At 45.1% G+C, this 19,345-nt stretch overlaps 1 protein-coding gene across 1 annotated transcript; it reads left to right on the top strand.

Moving 5' to 3' along the window:
- The first annotated feature begins 2,718 nt into the window (after positions 1 to 2,718).
- OPALIN (oligodendrocytic myelin paranodal and inner loop protein) lies at positions 2,719 to 16,788 on the top strand. Its single transcript, XM_068548992.1, has 6 exons — positions 2,719 to 2,789; positions 7,693 to 7,728; positions 11,927 to 11,962; positions 13,051 to 13,170; positions 15,032 to 15,088; positions 16,444 to 16,788. Exons 1-6 carry the CDS (start codon positions 2,787 to 2,789, stop codon positions 16,618 to 16,620), a joined length of 429 nt encoding a protein of 142 aa, XP_068405093.1. The 5' UTR covers positions 2,719 to 2,786; the 3' UTR covers positions 16,621 to 16,788.
- Positions 16,789 to 19,345: the final 2,557 nt, after the last annotated feature.

Below are 19,345 nucleotides of genomic sequence, written 5' to 3'. Positions count from 1 at the left end.
TGTCTCAAGACCAATCAGATCCTCTTCCTGGAACTGGAGTCCTGGTCAAGGGGCAAAAGGGCCAAGCTACTTCGGAGCTGGTTTTCCCTGGGAAGATATCCTGAGAGGACTGTCTAGGAGTCCTTGCTGCTGAAGCCTCAGGAGCAACCCAGAGCTGGGGTCCCTGCCCTCTCTTCTTTCTGTGAGCTCCCCTACACTCAACCAAGCAATTCCCTTTCTTCTTAAATTAAAAAGAGTCTGTTTTGATGCTTATGACCAGAGAACCCTGACTGACCCAGACTCTTAGGCCAGAGCACCCTCTGACTGGAGGTCTTAGCAATTCTTCTAAAGAAGTGACGTGTCCATCAGAGGGAGAGATGGTGATCAGTGGATGCATAGCAAACAAAAAGAGTCAAAAAGGACTTTGCTGGCCTTGCCCATCCACAGACAGCCTCGTCAGAGGGAGCAGGGGCCATCAACTCAAGTTCCTTGGTCCAGCTCTCTGGCCCAGGTGTGATTCTATGCCCACCAAGCAAAGTTAGGAGCATAATTTGTACCAGTTGTGCTGATTTAAATAGCCCAGTCATTGTAAACTGTATTTTCTCCACTTTATAGATTCAGGCGGAGGCTGGAAGAAGTTACTTCACTTGCCTAAGACCTCACACGGTCCAGAAGGGCAGCCAAGGCTTTCCTGAACAGGCCTCCTGAACTGTGCTGTCTCCCCAACGTCCAGGCACCTGTGGATTCAGTTTAACCGTCACCGTGGAGCCTTGGGGACTGGAGGCCCCATGAGGCAGAGGTCACGTAGGTCTTATTCAGCACAGCCTCCCAGTGCCTGGATCCCCACACCCTGTTTTCCAGTATCCCCTGCCTAAGCAGATGGTGCCTCCACGCCTGTTAGTCAAGCCCCAAAGCCAGGAGTCAGCTTCATTCTGATCTTCCCATCCCCTTCTCTCCCCTCCCCTGCCCCACATTTCTTCCATCATCAAGCCTCACTGCCTTTACCCCCGCAATAAGCCACAAACCCATTCACTCCTCTCCATCTCCACTGTCCTCATCCCAGGGCAGCCAGCGTCACCACTGGCTTGGACTCTGCTAACCAGTCTCCAGGTTAACACTTGTGTCCCCTATAATCCAGGCTCCACAGAGAAGCCAGTAATCATTGTCAACATCAGTTAGATCATCCCCTCTCCCCCTCAAAACCGCTGAAAGTCTTCCCATTGCTCTGCGATGGAAATCTTACCATGCCCTGCCTGCTCACATCACGGGCCCCTAGCTCACTCTGTCTTTAACCTCTTCCAGGTCCCTCCCTGCAGGTACACTGGCCTCCCTCTGGTCCCAGCACAGGAAGCCTGCTTCAGCCCCGGGACTTTGCATTTCCTGTTCCCTCTGCCTGGGACCCTCTTCTCATCTTTCACGTGCACCTTTTTTTTTTTTTTTTTAATTTTTTTTATTTATTTATTTTTGGCTGCGTTGGTCTTCGTTGCTGCACACGGGCTTTCTCTAGTTGCGGCGAGCGGGGGCTACTCTTCTTTGTGGTGCGAGGGCTTCTCATTGCGGTGGCTTCTCTTGTTGCGGAGCACAGGCCCTAGGCGCGTGGGCTGAGTAGTTGTGGCTCACAGGCTCTAGAGTGCAGGCTCAGTAGTTGTGGCGCACGGGCTTACTTGCTGCGTGGCATGTGGGATCTTCCCAGACCAGGGCTTGAACCGGTGTCCCCTGCATTGGCAGGCGGATTCTTAACCACTGCGCCACCAGGGAGGTCCATCTTAAATGTCAGCTCTCAGAGACGTCTAAAGCAACTGCCTCCTGGTCGCTCCGGTCACTCTTCCCTGACGCCCCGCTTGCTCCTCCACAGTGCTTTTTGCTGTTTTGTTCTGATTGTTGTCTGTCTGCCTCACTGGAACATACATTCCCTTAGAGTTCGGGCCTCATTTGTCTTTATCACCAAGCCCAGGACAGTGCCCAGTATAATACGTGACATAGAGAAGTTGTCAAAAAGATTTGTTGAGTAAATGAATGAATGCACTCACTGAAATGACCAAATGATTGGTTTTAATTGTTCTGTTGACATGAGACTCCAACTCCTTCATTGTTTTAAAGAAGCAAACTCCTAACAAAGAACTCATAAGAATTATAAGGCAGCCCACATTCATGGCTTTCCTCCAGCTCTGTGAGGCTCCCCATCAAAATGTGAGAACAGAAAGGGGGTGAAACTAACTCACCGCCACGCGGCTCATTGCCTAAGGCGTGTGCTCACTGAGGCAGCTACAGCCTCCAACACAGAGCGGGCTCCAGCCCCCATCTCCCAGGCCCCTACATCGACGCTGGTGATGTGTTGACTCCATCATTGCTGGGACGGGGGTCACGCCACTGCCTGGCAGCTGGAGGTGGAGTGGCCAGCCTCCCTCAGCCTGTGTAACCCATTGTTTCTAAAGAGATGTTGGTGCAGGAGTCGCCAAGCTCTCAGGCCAGCTCTGGGTTCTTTGCTGAGATGGAGGTGTAACCAAGGAAGGGGCTTGAAAAGTAAAAAGGACAGAAAATGAAGACAATGAAGGTAGATGACCTGGCCCTGACACAGTGGCCATGAAGCAGGAGACCATCCTCCCCAAGGGGTGGGCCAAAGACTCGGCTACTCCCCTGACCATAAATGGCTTGGCCAGAGCTCTCTGGGAGCCACCTCTTCTCCTGTCACCCTTGCTCTCCCAGCTGGATGTTCCTACAAATGCAAGACACAAGCCAATAACACCAGCAAGAAAGGAGCTTGCTGAGGGCAGTGTTTGGAGAAAGCTCTCGGGAGGCTGTCGGAAATGGTGAGTGAGAGCGTCTTTCCTCTGCCTAACCTTCATTTCTCTCTATAAAAAGCAATCCCCAGACTTTTAAATTTCACATCTCCTAATTCAAATATAACTGTACCCTTGGGGCAAGGAAGTTAAGGAGCTTGGCTTTTAATTCTTTTCCAATGTACAATCATTTAAAAACATTCTATCTAGTATTTACTGATTCCATCTTATATTTTAATACTAAGGTTTTGTTTTTAAAACCCCACATACAAGGGTGCAAAGTAAATGTTTCAGCTAAATTCAGTTCCCAGTTGACGCAATGGGTCTGACCCGTGCCTTTATCCTTATTTGTTCAGTCTGCCTTCTGCTACGTGATCAGCAACAGGGAGAGTCATAAGTTGCATCAGAAACCTTCCACCTTTCTTATTGACTTGATACACGTTTGCTTATGACTCAGTCGAATGAAGCTTGGTAAGTTAGAAGAGGCTTCTGTGATTCCTTTTTAAAGAGATTGTTAAAAGGAGTTGACATCTAGGAGTAAAGTCTGTTAGAAGCATGAACACCTGAACAAATGTAGGATGGGGGGGTGGTGAGCAACAGGAGGACTGAAGGGCTGTCAGGCCCAGGTTAGAGTGGTATGACCTCTCCCACCTCTAGGCCTCAGGGGGTGCGGAGGGGCCCTGCCTGCTGGCACCACATTGGAAGAGCTCTCCTGATCCAGAACCCGCATTTCTATCTACTAGGAGCTGGGGGAGTAGCCAGACTAGAGACTTGGGGGTCAGAATTCAACAGTCAGGACCCAGTTCCTGAGGAAAGGGCAGTTCAGGGAGGGTTCAGAACATTAGGAAGAAGGCTGTCCTCTAAAGAAGACGCACTCTGCATTCTTGTTTCTTGAAAATCTTTTTTTTTCCCAATAAATTTATTTTATTTTATTTATTTATTTTTGGTTGCATTGGGTCTTTGTTGCTGCACATGGGCTTTCTCTAGTTGTGGTGAGCGGGGGCTACTCTTCATTGTGGTGCATGGGCTTCTTGTTGTGGTGGTTTCTCTTGTTGCAGAGCATGGGCTCTAGGCACGCCGGCTCAGTAGTTGTGGCTCGCGAGCTCTAGAGCGCGGGCTCAGTAGTTGCGGCGCACAGGCTTAGTTGCTCCGCGGCATGTGGGATCTTCCCGGCCCAGGGCTCAAACCCGTGTCCCCTGCAATGGCAGGCTGATTCTTAACCACTGCACCACAAGGGAAGCCCTCTTGAAAGTCTTTTAACAAGATGTTAAAGCTTAAAAAAAGAAAAAAAAAAGGAGTTGAATTCAGGCTTTGGAGTTGGGAAGATCTGTGATCTAGCCCCTCCCACTTACCAGCTGGGGACCTTGAGAAAACTGTCCTGGTCTCGGTCACCTCAGCCATGGTGTGGAGATGAGAGCGCTCCCCTTGTGGGGAGGTTATGAGTGCAGCGTGTGACCACTCACTCATAACAGTGACTGGTGGTTATCCCGTCTCCTCTCCTTCCCGTCACAAACAGCAGACTCCTAATGAGTGACAGCCACTGCAATCCTGATGTACCTTCAGAACCATTATGTAGATATCACATAGTGCTTAGGCTAGCAATGAGTGCCTTGTACCAAATCCCAGTACTTTGAATATTGCTAATCCATGTAGACAATTCCATCCAACAAGATCTTCCCAGGGGCTTCCCTGTGCCTCGCTCTGTGCTGACTAGGCCATGAAGAATATGACACCACGTGATCCTCCACCTGGAGTGTTTTATAGTTTCAAAAGAGATGCCACAGACATTATTTCCTTTGGGCTTAGTTAATGGTATCCCTGTTTTGAGGATGGAAAAACAGTGCCTGGGAGAACAGATTTGTTGTGAGGAAATGGAGACCAGAGAGTTTGATTCACTTTCCCCAGGCCACACAGCTACTAAGTGGCTGAGTCTGGACTCAAATCCAGATCAGGGGGCTCCAAGCCCAGGGTTGCCTCGCCCCACCCAGCTGCCTCTCTAAAGGACACTGCGTGAGATTCTTCTCCACCCACATTTACGTGATGTTTTTCTTTCCATGAGATTGCTGTAGTGTTCTTCTACAAAATATAAATGTCTCTCTGAAATTAGCCAAAACCTTCGTCATCCAAATGTTGATAAACAGCACGTGCAATGGCCCACTTGTTGCTGCTCCTCCCTTCTGCTGTCTCCCCAAAGGAAGCTTTGTCCTGGGCCTGCTGACATCAGTACCCAGTGCTCACTGATGAGATAAGGCTCTGGGCAGCTGCGTTTGATGCAGAGACCATCCAGTGTCCTCTGCAGGCTCAGTTGGCATTACCATGAAAGGTAGTGGTTAGGTCCCTTGAGCAGGAAGACCCTGACCTAAGGTGGCCGAGATGTCCCTCTTGTCCTAATACTGTCCTGGAAGAGGAGGTGCAGAATAATTGGGGGCTCCAATTATTCTGCAGAAATTCTAGGAGTCCTGAGGAAGCCTGTAATGTAGTAGAAAGAGGCTGTCACCAAAAGACCCAGTTGTGTGAATTTGGGCAACTTGTTCAAATTCTTCATCGATTTTCTTCTCTATAAAGTGAGGGCCCCCTGTTGCTAAGAGACAGAGAAGTGAACAGTCGCCACTGAAGCGTGCTGGCTGGCTGGGGCCATCTTAATTGAAAGACATAATCTCTGGGGCAGGGGGTAGGGGGAACTATACATTGTAGGTGCTTGAAACATTTTTAGTTCACAAAGGAATTTCTCATTCATTAACCTCTCTGAATTCCAACCTTCCAGAAAGCTAGCTAAAACAGGTGTCTCAACAATTTTGCATATATTGGGACTATTGCCTCTAGAACCATCTTCCAGGTTGGATTTGAGTCACATGGACCAATCCCACTTGGCCTGTTTTAAGAGATAAGCTGCAACTGTTCTCATTTATCCGTGAGGTAATTTCTGAGGAGTCCCTGGGCCTCAGCTTCCTCTTCTGTAAAATGAGAGTTCTGCCCTCTTGCACTGTTGGTGGGAATGTAAATTGATACAACCACTATGGAAAGCAGTATGGAGATTCCTTAAAAAACTAAAAATAGAACTGCCATATGACCCAGCAATCCCACTACTGGGCATATACCCTGAGAAAACCATAATTCAAAAAGAGACATGTACCACAATGTTCATTGCAGTACTATTTACAATAGCCAGGACATGGAACCAACCTAAATATCCATCGACAGATGAATGGATAAAGATGTGACACATATATACAATGGAACATTACTCGGTCATAAAAAGGAATGAAATTGAATTATTTGTAGTGAGGTGGATGGACCTAGAGACTGTCATACAGAGCGAAGTAAGTCAAAAAGAGAAAAATACCGTATGCTAACGCATATATATGGAATCTAGAAAAATGGTACTGATGAACCTAGTGGCAGGGCAGGAATAAAGACGCAGGTGTAGAGAACGGACTTGAGGACACGAGGTGGGTGGGGAGGCTGGGATGTAGTGAGTGAGTAACGTTGACATATACACACTACCAAATGTAAAACGAATGGCTAGCGGGAAGCAGCTGTATAGCACAGGGAGATCAGCTCGGTGCTTTGTGACGACCTAGAGGGGTGGGATAGGGAGGGTGGGAGGGAGACGCAAGAGGCAGGGGATATGGGGATATATGTATATGTATAGCTAATTCACTTTGTTGTACAGCAGTAACTAACACAATGTTGTAAAGCAGTTATACTCTAATAAAGATGTATTAAAAAAAAAAAAAGAGAGAGTTCTGAGGTAGATGATCTTGAAGGCACCTCAGGTCTGAAATGTTAGGATTCTCTTGGATTCTCTAATCCTTCCCAATCTTCCCATTGTTGGCTAGCATTTAATTTTAAAACTTAGCAAACACATTGCTTCTAGAATGACAGAACCAGGTCTTGGGAGGCTTCAGGAAGATCAGGAGCTGGAGTTTAAGCCAAGCTGTGGGGAACCGGGGAGGCTGGGGTTGAATGAGAGCCCAGCCAGGAGGGGTGGACACGAACGGGGGCCGGGGCAGGGGTCCGGAAAGTAGAAACTTCAGCTCCCTGAACAAGGGGCAGAAAGCGTCGCCAGCTGAGTTGGAGCAAAGTCCACCCATTTTTCACATCCAGGCAGGGAAGGGACTGGGTAAAGAGCAGCCTGGAAAAACTGGCATCAAAGAGCCCAAACTGGAGTGACAGGAGGTGGGGACAGGGAGAAGGAAGGAGCCACTGGAGGCCCTGGGCAGGGTCTGACCCGGGTAGGTGGGCACGTGGGCAGGCTAACCTGTTGGTGTCCCATTGAGCCCACAATCTTGAAATATTGATGCCATATTTGGGGGAGAGGTAAGGCTGGGTGCTGAGTGAGGGGAGGGCCCAGAGGGTTAGCCTCTCCTCTGTCGTTCTGACCAGCTCAGCTCCAGCCTGGAACCCCTGCCTCGGACTCTGCAAAAACAGAAGCTTGTCTTCTTCAGCTTCTCCCCCTGGGAGGGGGTTGAAGGAGCAGGCGTTCTTGTTGGAGCCCCTGGGGGGTCTTACTTCCCACCCCAAGAAGAAAGCGCCATCACTTTACACAGTTTCCTCCCTGAAAGGAATTCCAGGGGAAAAAACAATTTTTAGCACTCTGCTGAACTTCTAGTAATGTTTCTGCTGCCCTTTTGGGTCAGGACTGCTCAGGCAATAGCTTCACTGGCTGGTCCCTTAATCGGCCCTGGTTGAGGACCTGGAAAAGGAGAGAGGCCAAGACTGCCTTGATGCTGAGGGAGGAACTCGTGACCTCAGGCTCCGCTGCTCCCCTGCCATCTTTTGGGGCCAAGATTGGGAGGGGAGGCTGGGACTGACCGAGTCTGTGGGTCAGTAAATTCTCCTGGAATCCGCCAGGGTCAGTGACATTTGGTGGAGGAGTGAGGAGCCTGGCTGACCATTCCTGGGAGCTCTAATGTTTCCTTCTCTCTTCCAGAGTTTTTCACTGAACGTCACACTGCCGGCCAACACGGTGAGTACAGCCGTCCCTGTTCACCAGGCAGGTCAGCAAAGATCAATGCAGAGTCGACCCTGGGCCTCCAGGATGCCATCACACAAAGCTCATGTGGAGCAACAAGTTATACAGGTGTCAAAGGCACTACGAAGAGCTGGGGGGTGCTGAGAGAAATGTTTTCGATTATAAAAATTATAAATACGCATTTTGAAAAGGAAAACAGCAAAAAACCAAAACAGCTAAATTGCCATCAGCAGAAAACACTGGGGACACTAATTCCAGTCCTGTCTGATTCTACATAAATTTTGACTTTTGTTGCTTTTGTACCGTGGTCTTCTTATTCTACCCATAATTTTATATGATAAATGTTTTCCATCCACCTTTATAACCGTACTGAGGGTGGTCATATGATATTTCTTCAAGTGAATTATTTCTTTAAGTGATTAATCACTATTAGGAATGATTTTGTGATAAACGTAGGTATAGATAAATCCTTGTCAGCACTTAAGCTGATTTCCTTAGAATGTAGCCTAGAAGGGGAATTATTGGGTCAAGAAGAATGAATGTTTTATGGCTCTGGATTGTGACATTTAGTTGCAAGTCCAAATGGAGATTTGCAGTTGATGATGGTGGACCGTTTCAATCCAGAATTCACCCTCCATCTTCTGTTCTTGTGTTGTGTAGAGATAACACGCCAGGATTGTTTTCTGACCAGAAGTGCTGCTGTGATGGAGGCAGGTGTTTTCCTGGCCCAGTTTTTCAGTGGTTTTGGCTGTGCCAAATTTTCTGAAAAGTCATATGGTCATTCAAAGAGAATAAACTGAATCGCCAGGAAAGGGGACGCTTAAGCCCGTGGCCGTGTTTACTGTACCATGGGGGCATCATTCTGGAGAGCAGCAGAAAGGTAGAACCTCGAGACTCACTGCCGGCCTTCTGCTGCCACACTGGCGGCCCTGACATCTGTCCGTGACTTGCCGGCACCTGCTCTACCCTCCCGGTGCGGCCCTGACTTCTGAACCTCCCTGACTCACTCTGCCCCCTGCTTCTGCCTCTGCCTGTTGTCTGCAGACAAATTCCCCTATCCCTCTCCTTACCTGTCAAAACCTTTTAATATGGCCACTGCTGGCACTTTCCCCCTGGCTGCTCGAAGCCAGCAGGTCCGTAGAGACCCCAGGTTCTGTCTTATCCTGGCTTGGCACAGCCTACGAAGGTAACTCAGAGAAGCAAGAAGCCGTTGCTTGGGGCGGTGAGGGTGAACGGGTCGAGAGGGAGGCCCTTATTCTGTTAGTCATCACTTTGGGAGCATCTCCTTGGTTCACAGCACATTTCTCTGAGAACTGTCCCTCCTCCCTTTGAACCTATATAGGACAACAGCCACCCCAGCCTGCCTGGGACTGTCTGGTTTTAGCACTGAATGTGCTACCACCTAGGCAATTTCTGTGGAAAACCGGGACGGCTGGCCACCCTACCTGGCAGTGATATTTCTACCATAGAACCCTTCCCTTTCGGTGCAGCTGGATGACTGGGAACACCAGAGCCCTGGGAAGTGGGGAAAGGTGGATACTCAGCTCATGAGAGCTTCTCTGCAGAGAGTTGGGGACAGGGCCACATATGCAAGTCAGCCCCTACTGGGCCATACTGAACTGTCAAGTATAAAAACTGGGTTGGGATGCTGCATTTGGTCATGGAAGGCAGAGTAGTCCAACGGTTAAGAGCTTGGACCCTGGAGCCAGGCCACTCGGCATCTGCCACTTAGGGCTGTGTGACCTTGCACAAGTTACTTGACTTCTCTGTGCCTCACTCTTCTCTTCTGTAAAATGGGGATCGTTACAGTCCTGCTGCACTGGCTATGGTGCAGAATAAATGAGTCGATACAGGAAAAGTACTTGAACAGCCTGGCACATAGTAAGTTCTCCATAAGCATTAGCTGGTACGATTAGCAGGTGTTCATGAGGGCAGAAAAATCCATCTGGAGAGAGAAAGAAGGAAGCAAACAGGCAGAGAAAAGTACAGGTGAAAGGCCATTCTGCCCAGGAGTGATGGAGAGATCTCAGGAGGGAAGGCTTTGGTCCTGACAAGTTCCCGGTCCCCAGCTTCAGTCCCTAGAGAGGCCAGATTCTCACTGCCCATGGGCTCCATGAGGTACCCCTGAATCCTTAGAGATAACTCATTTTGGGGGGCCAAATCCAGCCCAAGTGAATTTCTGTAACCTGAAGACAAAACATCTTACCCAAAATGATATGCAACTCTTGGCATCACCCTGAGAAATAGAACCCTTAAGGTAAATGCAGCTTTAAGGTGGGGGTGGGGTGAGATTGCGCTTCGGTAAAACTGTAGCTATTTACTTTTTTAAATTTTAAAAATTTTATTTATTTATTTATTTTTTAACATCTTTATTGGAGTATAATTGCTTTACAATGGTGTATTAGTTTCTGCTGTATCACAAAGTGAATAAGCTATATGTATACATATATCCCCATATCCCCTCCCTCTTACGTCTCCCTCCCATCCTCCCTATCCCACCCCTCTAGGTGGTCACAAAGCACAGAGCTGATCTCCCTGTGCTATGCAGCTGCTTCCCACTAGCTATCTATTTTACATTTGGTAGTGTATATATGTCCATGCCACTCTTTCACTTTGTCCCAGCTTCCCCTTCCCCCTCCCCATGTCCTCAAGTCCATTCTCTATGTCTGCGTCTTTATTCCTGTCCTGCCCCTAGGTTCATCAGAACCATTTTTTTTTTAGATTCCATATATATGTGTTAGCATACGATATTTGTTTTTCTCTTTCTGACTTATTTCACTCTGTATGACAGACTCTAGGTCCATCCACCTCACTACAAATAACTCAATTTTGTTTCTTTTTATGGCTGAGTAATATTCCATTGTATATATGTGCCACATCTTCTTTATCCATTCATCTGTTGATGGACACTTAGGTTGCTTCCATGTCCCGGCTATTGTAAATAGAGCTGCAATGAACATTGTGGTACATGACTCTTTTTGAATTATGGTTTTCTCAGGGTATATGACCAGCAGTGGGATTGCTGGGTCATATGGTAGTTCTATTTTTAAAAACTGTAGCCATTTAAGTACCAAGTGTCAATACCTGGTTAGCAAATCTCTCCTTTGATGGGAGCTCTCTGGGAAAGAGGCTTAGGCTTGGAATGCAAACATCCACATTCAGGTTAGATTTATGGTTATCTATGAGACCTGGGAGAAGACCTATAACTTCTCTGAGATCTGGATCTTTTTTTTTTTTTTTTTTTTTTTTGTAAAATAGAGACAATAACTGTCAAAAGTCCAAGTCCCTGGGATTCCAGTGTACTCACTGAGGTTGATGAGAATATTCAATATATAACAGGTCTGGCCAGAGCTTTGCCAAGTTTAAAGGAATGACAAAAGCTTATACTCCCGGTGCTCATTTGATCCTCTTACCAGTCCTAGAAGTAGGTACTCACAGCCCTATTTTATAGATGAAGAAATGAGGCTCATTAGCTTGTGAGTGGAGAAATCGCCATTTCATTCTGGCTAGTGTGAGCCTAGGACTCGTGCTCTTAACCCCACACGGCACCACCTCGCATAGCTTACACGGGTCAGTTGCTAATGTGGAACTCTGTGCCCTGAGATTTATTGATCCAGATAAGACTCTCATCTGAAATATCTCATAAATGGGTAAAATCCAGTGCCCCTCCTTGAGTGGAGATGTGAAATGGGAACATGTACTGTACTCATTCAATGTAGAATTATCCCAGGAGCATGGATAATTCACAACTTCAGATACCTGCCCAAGCCATTTGCTTCATTGCAGTTTGGAAACAAGTAAGGCCTCCTTAAAGAGCCTGGCTTCCACTGGTATTTAACTTTTTTCCCTTCTAGCAACGGGGACAAGTAGGCCCAAAGTGTGCTGGGAAGGGTGTGGGGACTTGGGACAGGAGAAAAACTTTTTGAGTTCTGAAACCTATTATGGCACATCCACAGGGTGAATAATGAAGACCTCACCTGAATTTCTGATTTCTCTCTCCTTGTAACCCAATTTTATTCCTTCTTACCTGGGAAGCAGTCAAAGAGGGTTCTGTTTGGCAGTTGTTTTTAATAGAAAGTTTAGCAAAGGGATATACTTTAGGCATTACAGCTTAACCTTGGACAGACTGTGTTGTGTGATGTGCATTCTATAGATTTTGTTTTCTTAAGATGTATGTTCTTTTTCCACCCAGACTTCCTCCCCAGCTGTTACCAGTGGGAAAGGAGCGGTAAGTATATCACTTAAATTTTGGAGCCTTGGCTTGGTCATTTAGAAAATGGGGATAATGCTGTACCCATCTCATGCATTCGTTTTGAGGATTAAAGTTTGATATGTGAACTGTCACCAAGCACAGAATCTTCCTCAACTATTATTCTTATGACCAAGTCAGTTCAAAAGGGAAGGAGAACACGCAAAATCACAGATGATTCCCAAAGTGTTGATCAAAAGAAGCTAGACACAAGAGACTACATACTTTCTACCTGCATCTAGATGACGTTGAAAAACAGACAAGACTAACCTATGGTGATGGATTTCAGGATAGAGGTTACACATGCAGTGACTGGAACGGAGCCCGAGGGGTTTCTGGGGGGCTGGTAACGTTGATTCTTCATCTGGGTGCTGGTTACATGGGTGGGTTCATCACGTGAAAAGTCATCAAGCTGTATATTTATAATGTATATACTTTTACGTATTATGTTATTCTTTAATAAAATCACCCCCCCCCCAAAATGAAGAAGAATCCAGTATTATACGACAGTTGCATATGTGTAGGGATTCTGAACACTATCTTTGGTATTTTCAAATAATCTGCAAATCTGAAAACTTACGGGGCTACAAGCATGGCTATTTCCACCCAGATCAAAGCAAAATGGGAGTCTGAAAATTAATTGGCTCATGCATTTAACGTAAATAAATTAAAAAATTCATATCAAAATGGTGTGGGATACACTAAAACCTTTTACTTTTTGCCAGACTAATAGATAAGAATGGTATCTAATTGTTGCTTTGAACTGTATTTTAGCTCTTCCTCTGTTGATGCAACGTTTGTATTTCTGTTCCTAGGAATGGCCTCTTCATATATTTGTCCAATTTTCTATTGAATTATTGCCCTTTTCCAATTGATTTAAACTATGTACATTAACTCCTATGAAAATGAGCCATTTGTCATGTACGTTGCAAACAATTTTTCACTGTATTTCATTACCCTTTTGATTTTGTGTACGATACTTAGGGTCCATGTAGGGTTTTGTTTTACTTTTAATCAACCGAACTCTTCCTTTTTTCCGGGAGAACCTGACTATTTTCTCTGTGCAGGACTGTGGACCCTCTCTTGGGTTAGCAGCTGGCATCCCGTCCCTGGTGGCCACGGCCCTGCTGGTGGCCTTACTATTTACTCTGATTCACCAAAGAAGAAGCAGCAGTGAGTCCACCGAGGTGATTAGCAGCTTCTTTGGGTCTGGACGTGTTGGCAAGAGTCGGTATTTGATGAACTGGCTTTGGGCTGAGGGTGTCAGGACCCATATCTGTTTTCTGAGGACAAGGTGGTGGATGTTTCTGTGCCTCAATTTCTGTCTCAGACTCATGACATTATTCTCCAGGCAGAGCTGATTTGTCACACAACTCTTATGTCATGTGAGGATGGTATCTGGGGTGGCAAAAAGTAGCAGCGGAGAGGGACGTTTGTTGCTACGGCAAACACATCAGTACAGTGGGTGTGTTTTCTAACCTTGAGAAACAAGGCCACAAGCTTCACAAAGAGGATGGAGGTGATCTTAAGAAAGATGGGAGACAAACAGACCCTGAGGCGTCTATCTTAGGGATACGTCCGGGAGTATGTGACTCTATCTATCTTTGTCCTTTTCCCACTTCTGAACACACATCAGTCACAAGGGAATCTCCCGACCCCACCCCATCCAAATACCAGATTGCTCTGGAGACCAGGCTCAGAATTCAAGGGCCACCCTGACCCATGTCCAGCCAGGGTCCATGGTTGTGATACAACTGTGTTGTGTGGACTCTGGGCTCTAATTCCATCCTTATTTATGAACATTCCTGATTGTTCTCACAGTGGTAGGCGTTAACGGGGAGTAAAAAACGTAGGTTCTAACCCTGGCTCTGCCACTGTATGATTTATATGATCCTGGACAAGTGACTTAACATTTTCTGTTTCTTGGTTAGTTCAACTCCAAAATAAGAGTCATAAAAACTACCCACCTCAGGAATTCCCTGGCGGTCCAGTGTTAAGGACTCCGTGGTCTCAGCAGCCTAGGGCCAGGGTTCAATCCCTCCTTGCCCTTGTGGGGAACTAAGATCCCACAAGCTGCGCAGTGCGGCCAAAAAGAAAAAAAATATACCCACCTTATTTATTTAATTAAAAAATTAAAAAAAAAAATTTTTGGCTGCGTTGGGCCTTCATTGTGGCACGCGGGCTTTCTCTAGTTGCGACAAGCGGGGGCTACTCTTCACTGTGGTGCGCAGGCTTCTCATTGTGGTGGCTTCTCTTTTGCGGAGCACGGGCTCTAGGCGTGCAGGCTTCAGTAGTTGTGGCACGCAGGCTCAGTAGTTGTGGTGCACGGGCTTGGTTGCTTCGCGGCATGTGGGATCTTCCTGGACCAGGGCTCAAACCCATGTCCCCTGCATTGGCAGGCATATTCTTAACCACTGCGCCACCAGGGAAGTCCCTACCCAACTTATTTTAAGAGGTAAGCGGAGGTGTAAGGATGGAATGAGATCATGGGTATAAAGATGTGTTGACAAGCTGTAAACTTTAAATATATTAAGAAATATTGTGGTTGTTGGTGGTATTATTTAAGTAATGGTTCCTCAATCTTTCAGGGCACTTTAAAATCATCTTGGAGGCTATGAAAATACCAACCACCAAAACCGATTAAATCAGAATCTCTGAATGATAGAGCTGTGGCATTGGTACCAAAAATATCCCAACATTTTATGATAGATCACATTAAACAGATACTAAAGTAGAGAGAATAGTATAATGAATCTAGTTATTAACAACGGCCAATCTTGTTTCGTCTCCGCTTCCACCCACTTTTCCACACTGTCAACCTGGATTATTTTTGAAGTAATTCACAGTGGTATCTCTTGTTTATGTTTTTTCTGGGAGGGGGTAGTTATTATCCGTTTGTTTATTTTGGTTTATTTTTAAAGCTCTCTGGTGATTCTAATGTGCAGCCAGGTTTAAGAACCGCTGATTTTAATCATGGTCATGGGCAAATGCTGTAACCTTTCATTTCTTCTTCTTCTTTATTTTGTTTTATTTTTTAAAACAACTTAGGAAAGTGAGAGGCCTTGTGAAATCTCAGAAATCTATGACAGTCCCAGGATAGCTGAGGTAAGAACTCTTGGTTATAAACACTATACATCATTCACATGGCAAACAAGCTAAGGGTCCTAAAGCCTCTGGTGTACAGGAGAAGTACAGGGTAAGCACAAAGGAGGTTCTCATTATATTTTTACTGGCTGGACAGGAATTCAAGATTTATTTAATATTAGAAAATTAATTTAATATCACTTGTTTCACTGGTAAAAGAGAAAAATCATGTGATCATTTCCATAGAAGAGAATTCAAAAATATTATACAGCCATTTGTGATGTGAACTAGCAAACCAAAAATTTAAAAGGTGCTTCCTTAACTTGAAACAAGACATTTAAAAAAAAAAAAGTACAGCAAATATCATACCTAAAGGTAAAATGTTAATGATTCTTTTTCAGATCAGAAACAAAACAAGGACGCTCACTGTTACCAGTTCTATCTGATATTGTACTTTAGGCCCCAGTCAATGCAGCAGGATGAGAAAAAGGAGTAGAAATTCACTCAGTGCAGGAGAATCCTTTCACAATGTATATGTACGTCAAATAATCACACTCTTCTCTTTAAATATCTTGCAATTTTATTTGTCAGTTATACCTCAATAAAGATTAAAAAAAAAGAAAAAGAAACAGAAAGCATAAGACTGGAAAAGAAGAAACAAAAATGTCATTATTTACAGATGGTATGATTATCTACATAGAAAAGCCAAATTATCCACAGATAAATTAATAGAACTAACAAGATATTTTAACAAGTTTACTGGATATAAAATCAATATTAAAAAGTAATTCACATTTCTAAAAATCAATAACAATTAGTTAGAAAAAGTAATTTTAAAAAAATACCATTTTGTAGTGGTAATAAAAATACACAGAATGATGAGGAATAAATCTAACAAAAACCTGTAATCCCTTTATGGAGAATAATAAAACTTCCGTAAAAGATATTAAGTAAGACCTAAATAATGGGAGTTTGTATTTAATGCTCCTGGATAAGAAGACTCAATAGTATACAGATATCAAACAACTTCAAATTGATCTATATAATAAATGTAATTCCAATATGAACCTCAACAAATATTTTTCATGGAACTCAATAAGATGCTTCTAAAATCTATACAGAAGAAGACAGAAAAAAATTTTAAGTACCAGCAGACAGACAGAACAAATAGAAAACAAATAGGAAGACGGTAGATTAAAACCCAACCATATCAATGATCACACTGATGACATCCAACGTCTTGAAAACTGTTCCAAATATTTTGTCTGATGGTTGGTTGTTTCAGGTGCGAGGGTAAGTCTGGCTGCTGTTACTCCAACTTGGCCAGAAGCAAAAGTCTTTGATGTATTTTTTTTAAACCTGTTTGTTTTCTCAAGAATCCTAGGAGGTTACCCACACAGGAGAAGAATATCATGGGAGCAGAAGAAGCCCACATATACGTGAAGACTGTTTCAGGAAGTGAGGAGCCCATTCGTGACACTCACCGTCCTGCTGTCGAAGTGGAGAGAAGGAGGGGATTGTGGTGGCTTATTCCCAGACTGAGCCTGGAGTGATGCAGCACAGCCAAGGAGCAGATCTGGAGCTGGAACAGAGCTAAGCACACAGGGATTTGTGCTTGGAGTGAGGAGAGACGCCACGCTGCTTCTTAACCAATCCAAATTTCATTTGCAGATCTGGAAAACTTTGGGGTTGACTCTACTCTTCAAGGAACAGATCTGATAAGGTTCATTCCAACGCTCAGACCTTGTGGTTTAATAAGCAGTGAAGTCATTCTGCATCCAAAAGGAGCCCTTGGATCCTACTCCTGACCCCGGTGGGGATTTGCTTTACTTTGTGATTTGGGGAAAGGGGTTTGATTTCTCAGTGACTTGCCTCCTCATCTTTTTTCATATCCGTTTTCTCAAAAGAGCCACCAGACCTGGCTTCCATGGGCAAGTTGGCCAAGGCTAGCATGGTGCAAGTTGGGATATAAATGAAACGTACAGGGGATGTGTGAGGAGAAGCAGTTCCTTATTTCTGAACAACTCAGGGTAGAAACCCCGTGGAACCACATGTTCCCTGACCACAGGGGCAGCCCACTGCTGCGTCATTCATCACTCCCACTTGTGATCAGAGGGTATCTAAGGAAGGCAGTTCTGTAATGGGCTCTGTGTCTGTGTGTGGGTGCGTGTGCATGGAGGGTAAATAGGGAGAAGGGAAAGCAGAGGTTGTTTCAAAAGATTATTAGAAATGAGGGCTATACCCATTTTGCGGGAGTGGAGAGAAAGGCCCAAGTCCTTGGGCCATCATGGGGAAAAACTCATTAGCGGGAAGAAAGATCAAGAGGACTCTGAGTGGATGAACACAGGACCAAAGGGATGGGCCAAGTAGCAATGTGACTGTCGTCTGAGGCGAGCCCATGGACAGTGTCACCGTTGCTTCTGTGAGGAGGCTTACAGGAGTCCTGGTTCCCCTATGCAGGTCCATTGCTTGTGAGCATGCCAGGTCTCCTGGTGGGAGAACCTGGGTCCAGGGCATCTTGGGGTCCACCCACCAGCTCCATGGGCCTCCTTGAAATGCTGTGGAAACATTCCTTTCTCACACGGGGACCCTGATTGCTCAGAAACACACCTCCTCTTCTTCAAATAACCAAGGACAGGTTATACACATCCAATCACTGCCACACGCTAACACATGCTCTTCAAAGCTCTTTGTGAAATTCAGTTTTGTACCAAGTCCGCTGAGTCTAGTCACGTTAACAAGCAGATTTGGCCGTTTTTAAGCAGACATGCCCAGGGACCCAGGTGCTTATACTCCTCTTACATGGTGGGAAGGACCTTGGATTTGCTGAGAACATGACTGTGACCTTAGCCTTGACACTCAAAGGTCTGAGCTCTGGAGCATATCATGGGCCTTAGCTCTCTATGTACAAAATGGAGATAGCCGTTTTCTTCCTCCTACCCTTAGGGGTGTTGTGAGGCTGAACGGAAACAGGCAAGTGAATAAGTTTTGTTTCTGATCTGAAAAAGAATGATTAACATTTTGCCTTTAGGTATGATATTTGCTGTAATTTTTTTTTTTTTAAAGATGTCTTGTTTCAAGTTAAGGAAGTGCCTTTAACATTTTTGGTTTGCTAGTAGTCTGCAAAGTGAGACTTGTATTTTGGATCATTTATTTTAATTCTACTTGCAATCCATTACTTCGTATCTTTATTTTAAATGGTTTCTACTAAATTAGCTAGGTTCAGTATTTCTGTCATTTTTTTCCTGCTATGATGCACAAGAACTCATTTTAGAATAAAGTGAAGAGCAAAATGATCATTCTCGTGGACCTTCAACATGTCTATGGTGTTTCTTCGCCTATATTAAAGTATATGACATTGACCCTGGTGTTGGAATCAAGGGTATCCCAGGGATGTTACTGGTGCTGGCACTTTCTTGGCTGGGCTTGTGATGGAGATGTTCAGTCCTTCACAGAGGGCAGCCCACGTTGTGAGGAAAATGCTGAAACCAGAAGTCAGAAGCTCCAGCCCCCCAACCTAGGGTCGGTGCTAGCGTTGGGATGACCTTTGGCCAGTCACATTCTAGAAAATGCAAACTAATCAATCGTGACAGAAAGCATATCAGCAGTTGCCTGGGGATGGTGGGGTGAGGAAGGGTGGGAGGGAGAGATTACAAAGGGCCACAAAGAAATTTTGGGGGGTAAGGATATGTTCTCTATCGTGATTGTTGTGATAGCTTCGTGGGTGTATTACACATCAACACTTATCAAATTGTACACTTTAGACATATAATTTATTGAAAGTCAATTCTACCTCAATTAAGCTTTTTTTGTTTGTTTGTTTGTTTGTTTAAAGCATTCAAGCCACACAGAGTCAAAATCTCTCCTTCTTTATTCAGCATTTTGCCAGGAGAACAAGAGGACATGGGAATGTGATTGGTGTCCTAGAAGGACAAATGCAGTCTTTCTCTGGAGAAGTTAGAAACAGACAAAAATAGATTCACGTACTCAGTGCCTAAAATGTAGAATGAAATCCACTCTCAAGGGCTTCCAGTGTCAGCCTGACCTGAAGACCTGAAAAGCTCCCAACACCACGTGTACTGCAGAAGCATTTTACCCTGAAGAATGATGGGCTAGTTACCCAAACTAGAGGCAAAATTAGGACTCCTTTAAACCTAGTTTAGGAAGATGTGAATTCCGTGAAGTTGTATGCAAATTTTATATACATAATTATTATTCAGGGGCCAGATTCCATGATTCCCTTCAGATTCTCAAAGGGATCTGCAACACCCTCCCAAC

The sequence above is a fragment of the Eschrichtius robustus genome, chromosome 7 (genome assembly GCF_028021215.1).
Source record: "Eschrichtius robustus isolate mEscRob2 chromosome 7, mEscRob2.pri, whole genome shotgun sequence".
Taxonomy (NCBI): domain Eukaryota; kingdom Metazoa; phylum Chordata; class Mammalia; order Artiodactyla; family Eschrichtiidae; genus Eschrichtius; species Eschrichtius robustus.
Note: the sequence above shows the minus strand (reverse complement) of the source record. Positions and strands in the feature narration are given on the sequence as shown.

Excerpts from the sequence above, each read along its gene's own strand:
- OPALIN (XM_068548992.1), top strand. Across the intron at positions 7,729-11,926 it reads TCACACTGCCGGCCAACACG|ACTTCCTCCCCAGCTGTTAC; the intron begins GTGAGTACAGCC and ends TTTTCCACCCAG. Across the intron at positions 15,089-16,443 it reads ACAGTCCCAGGATAGCTGAG|AATCCTAGGAGGTTACCCAC; the intron begins GTAAGAACTCTT and ends TGTTTTCTCAAG.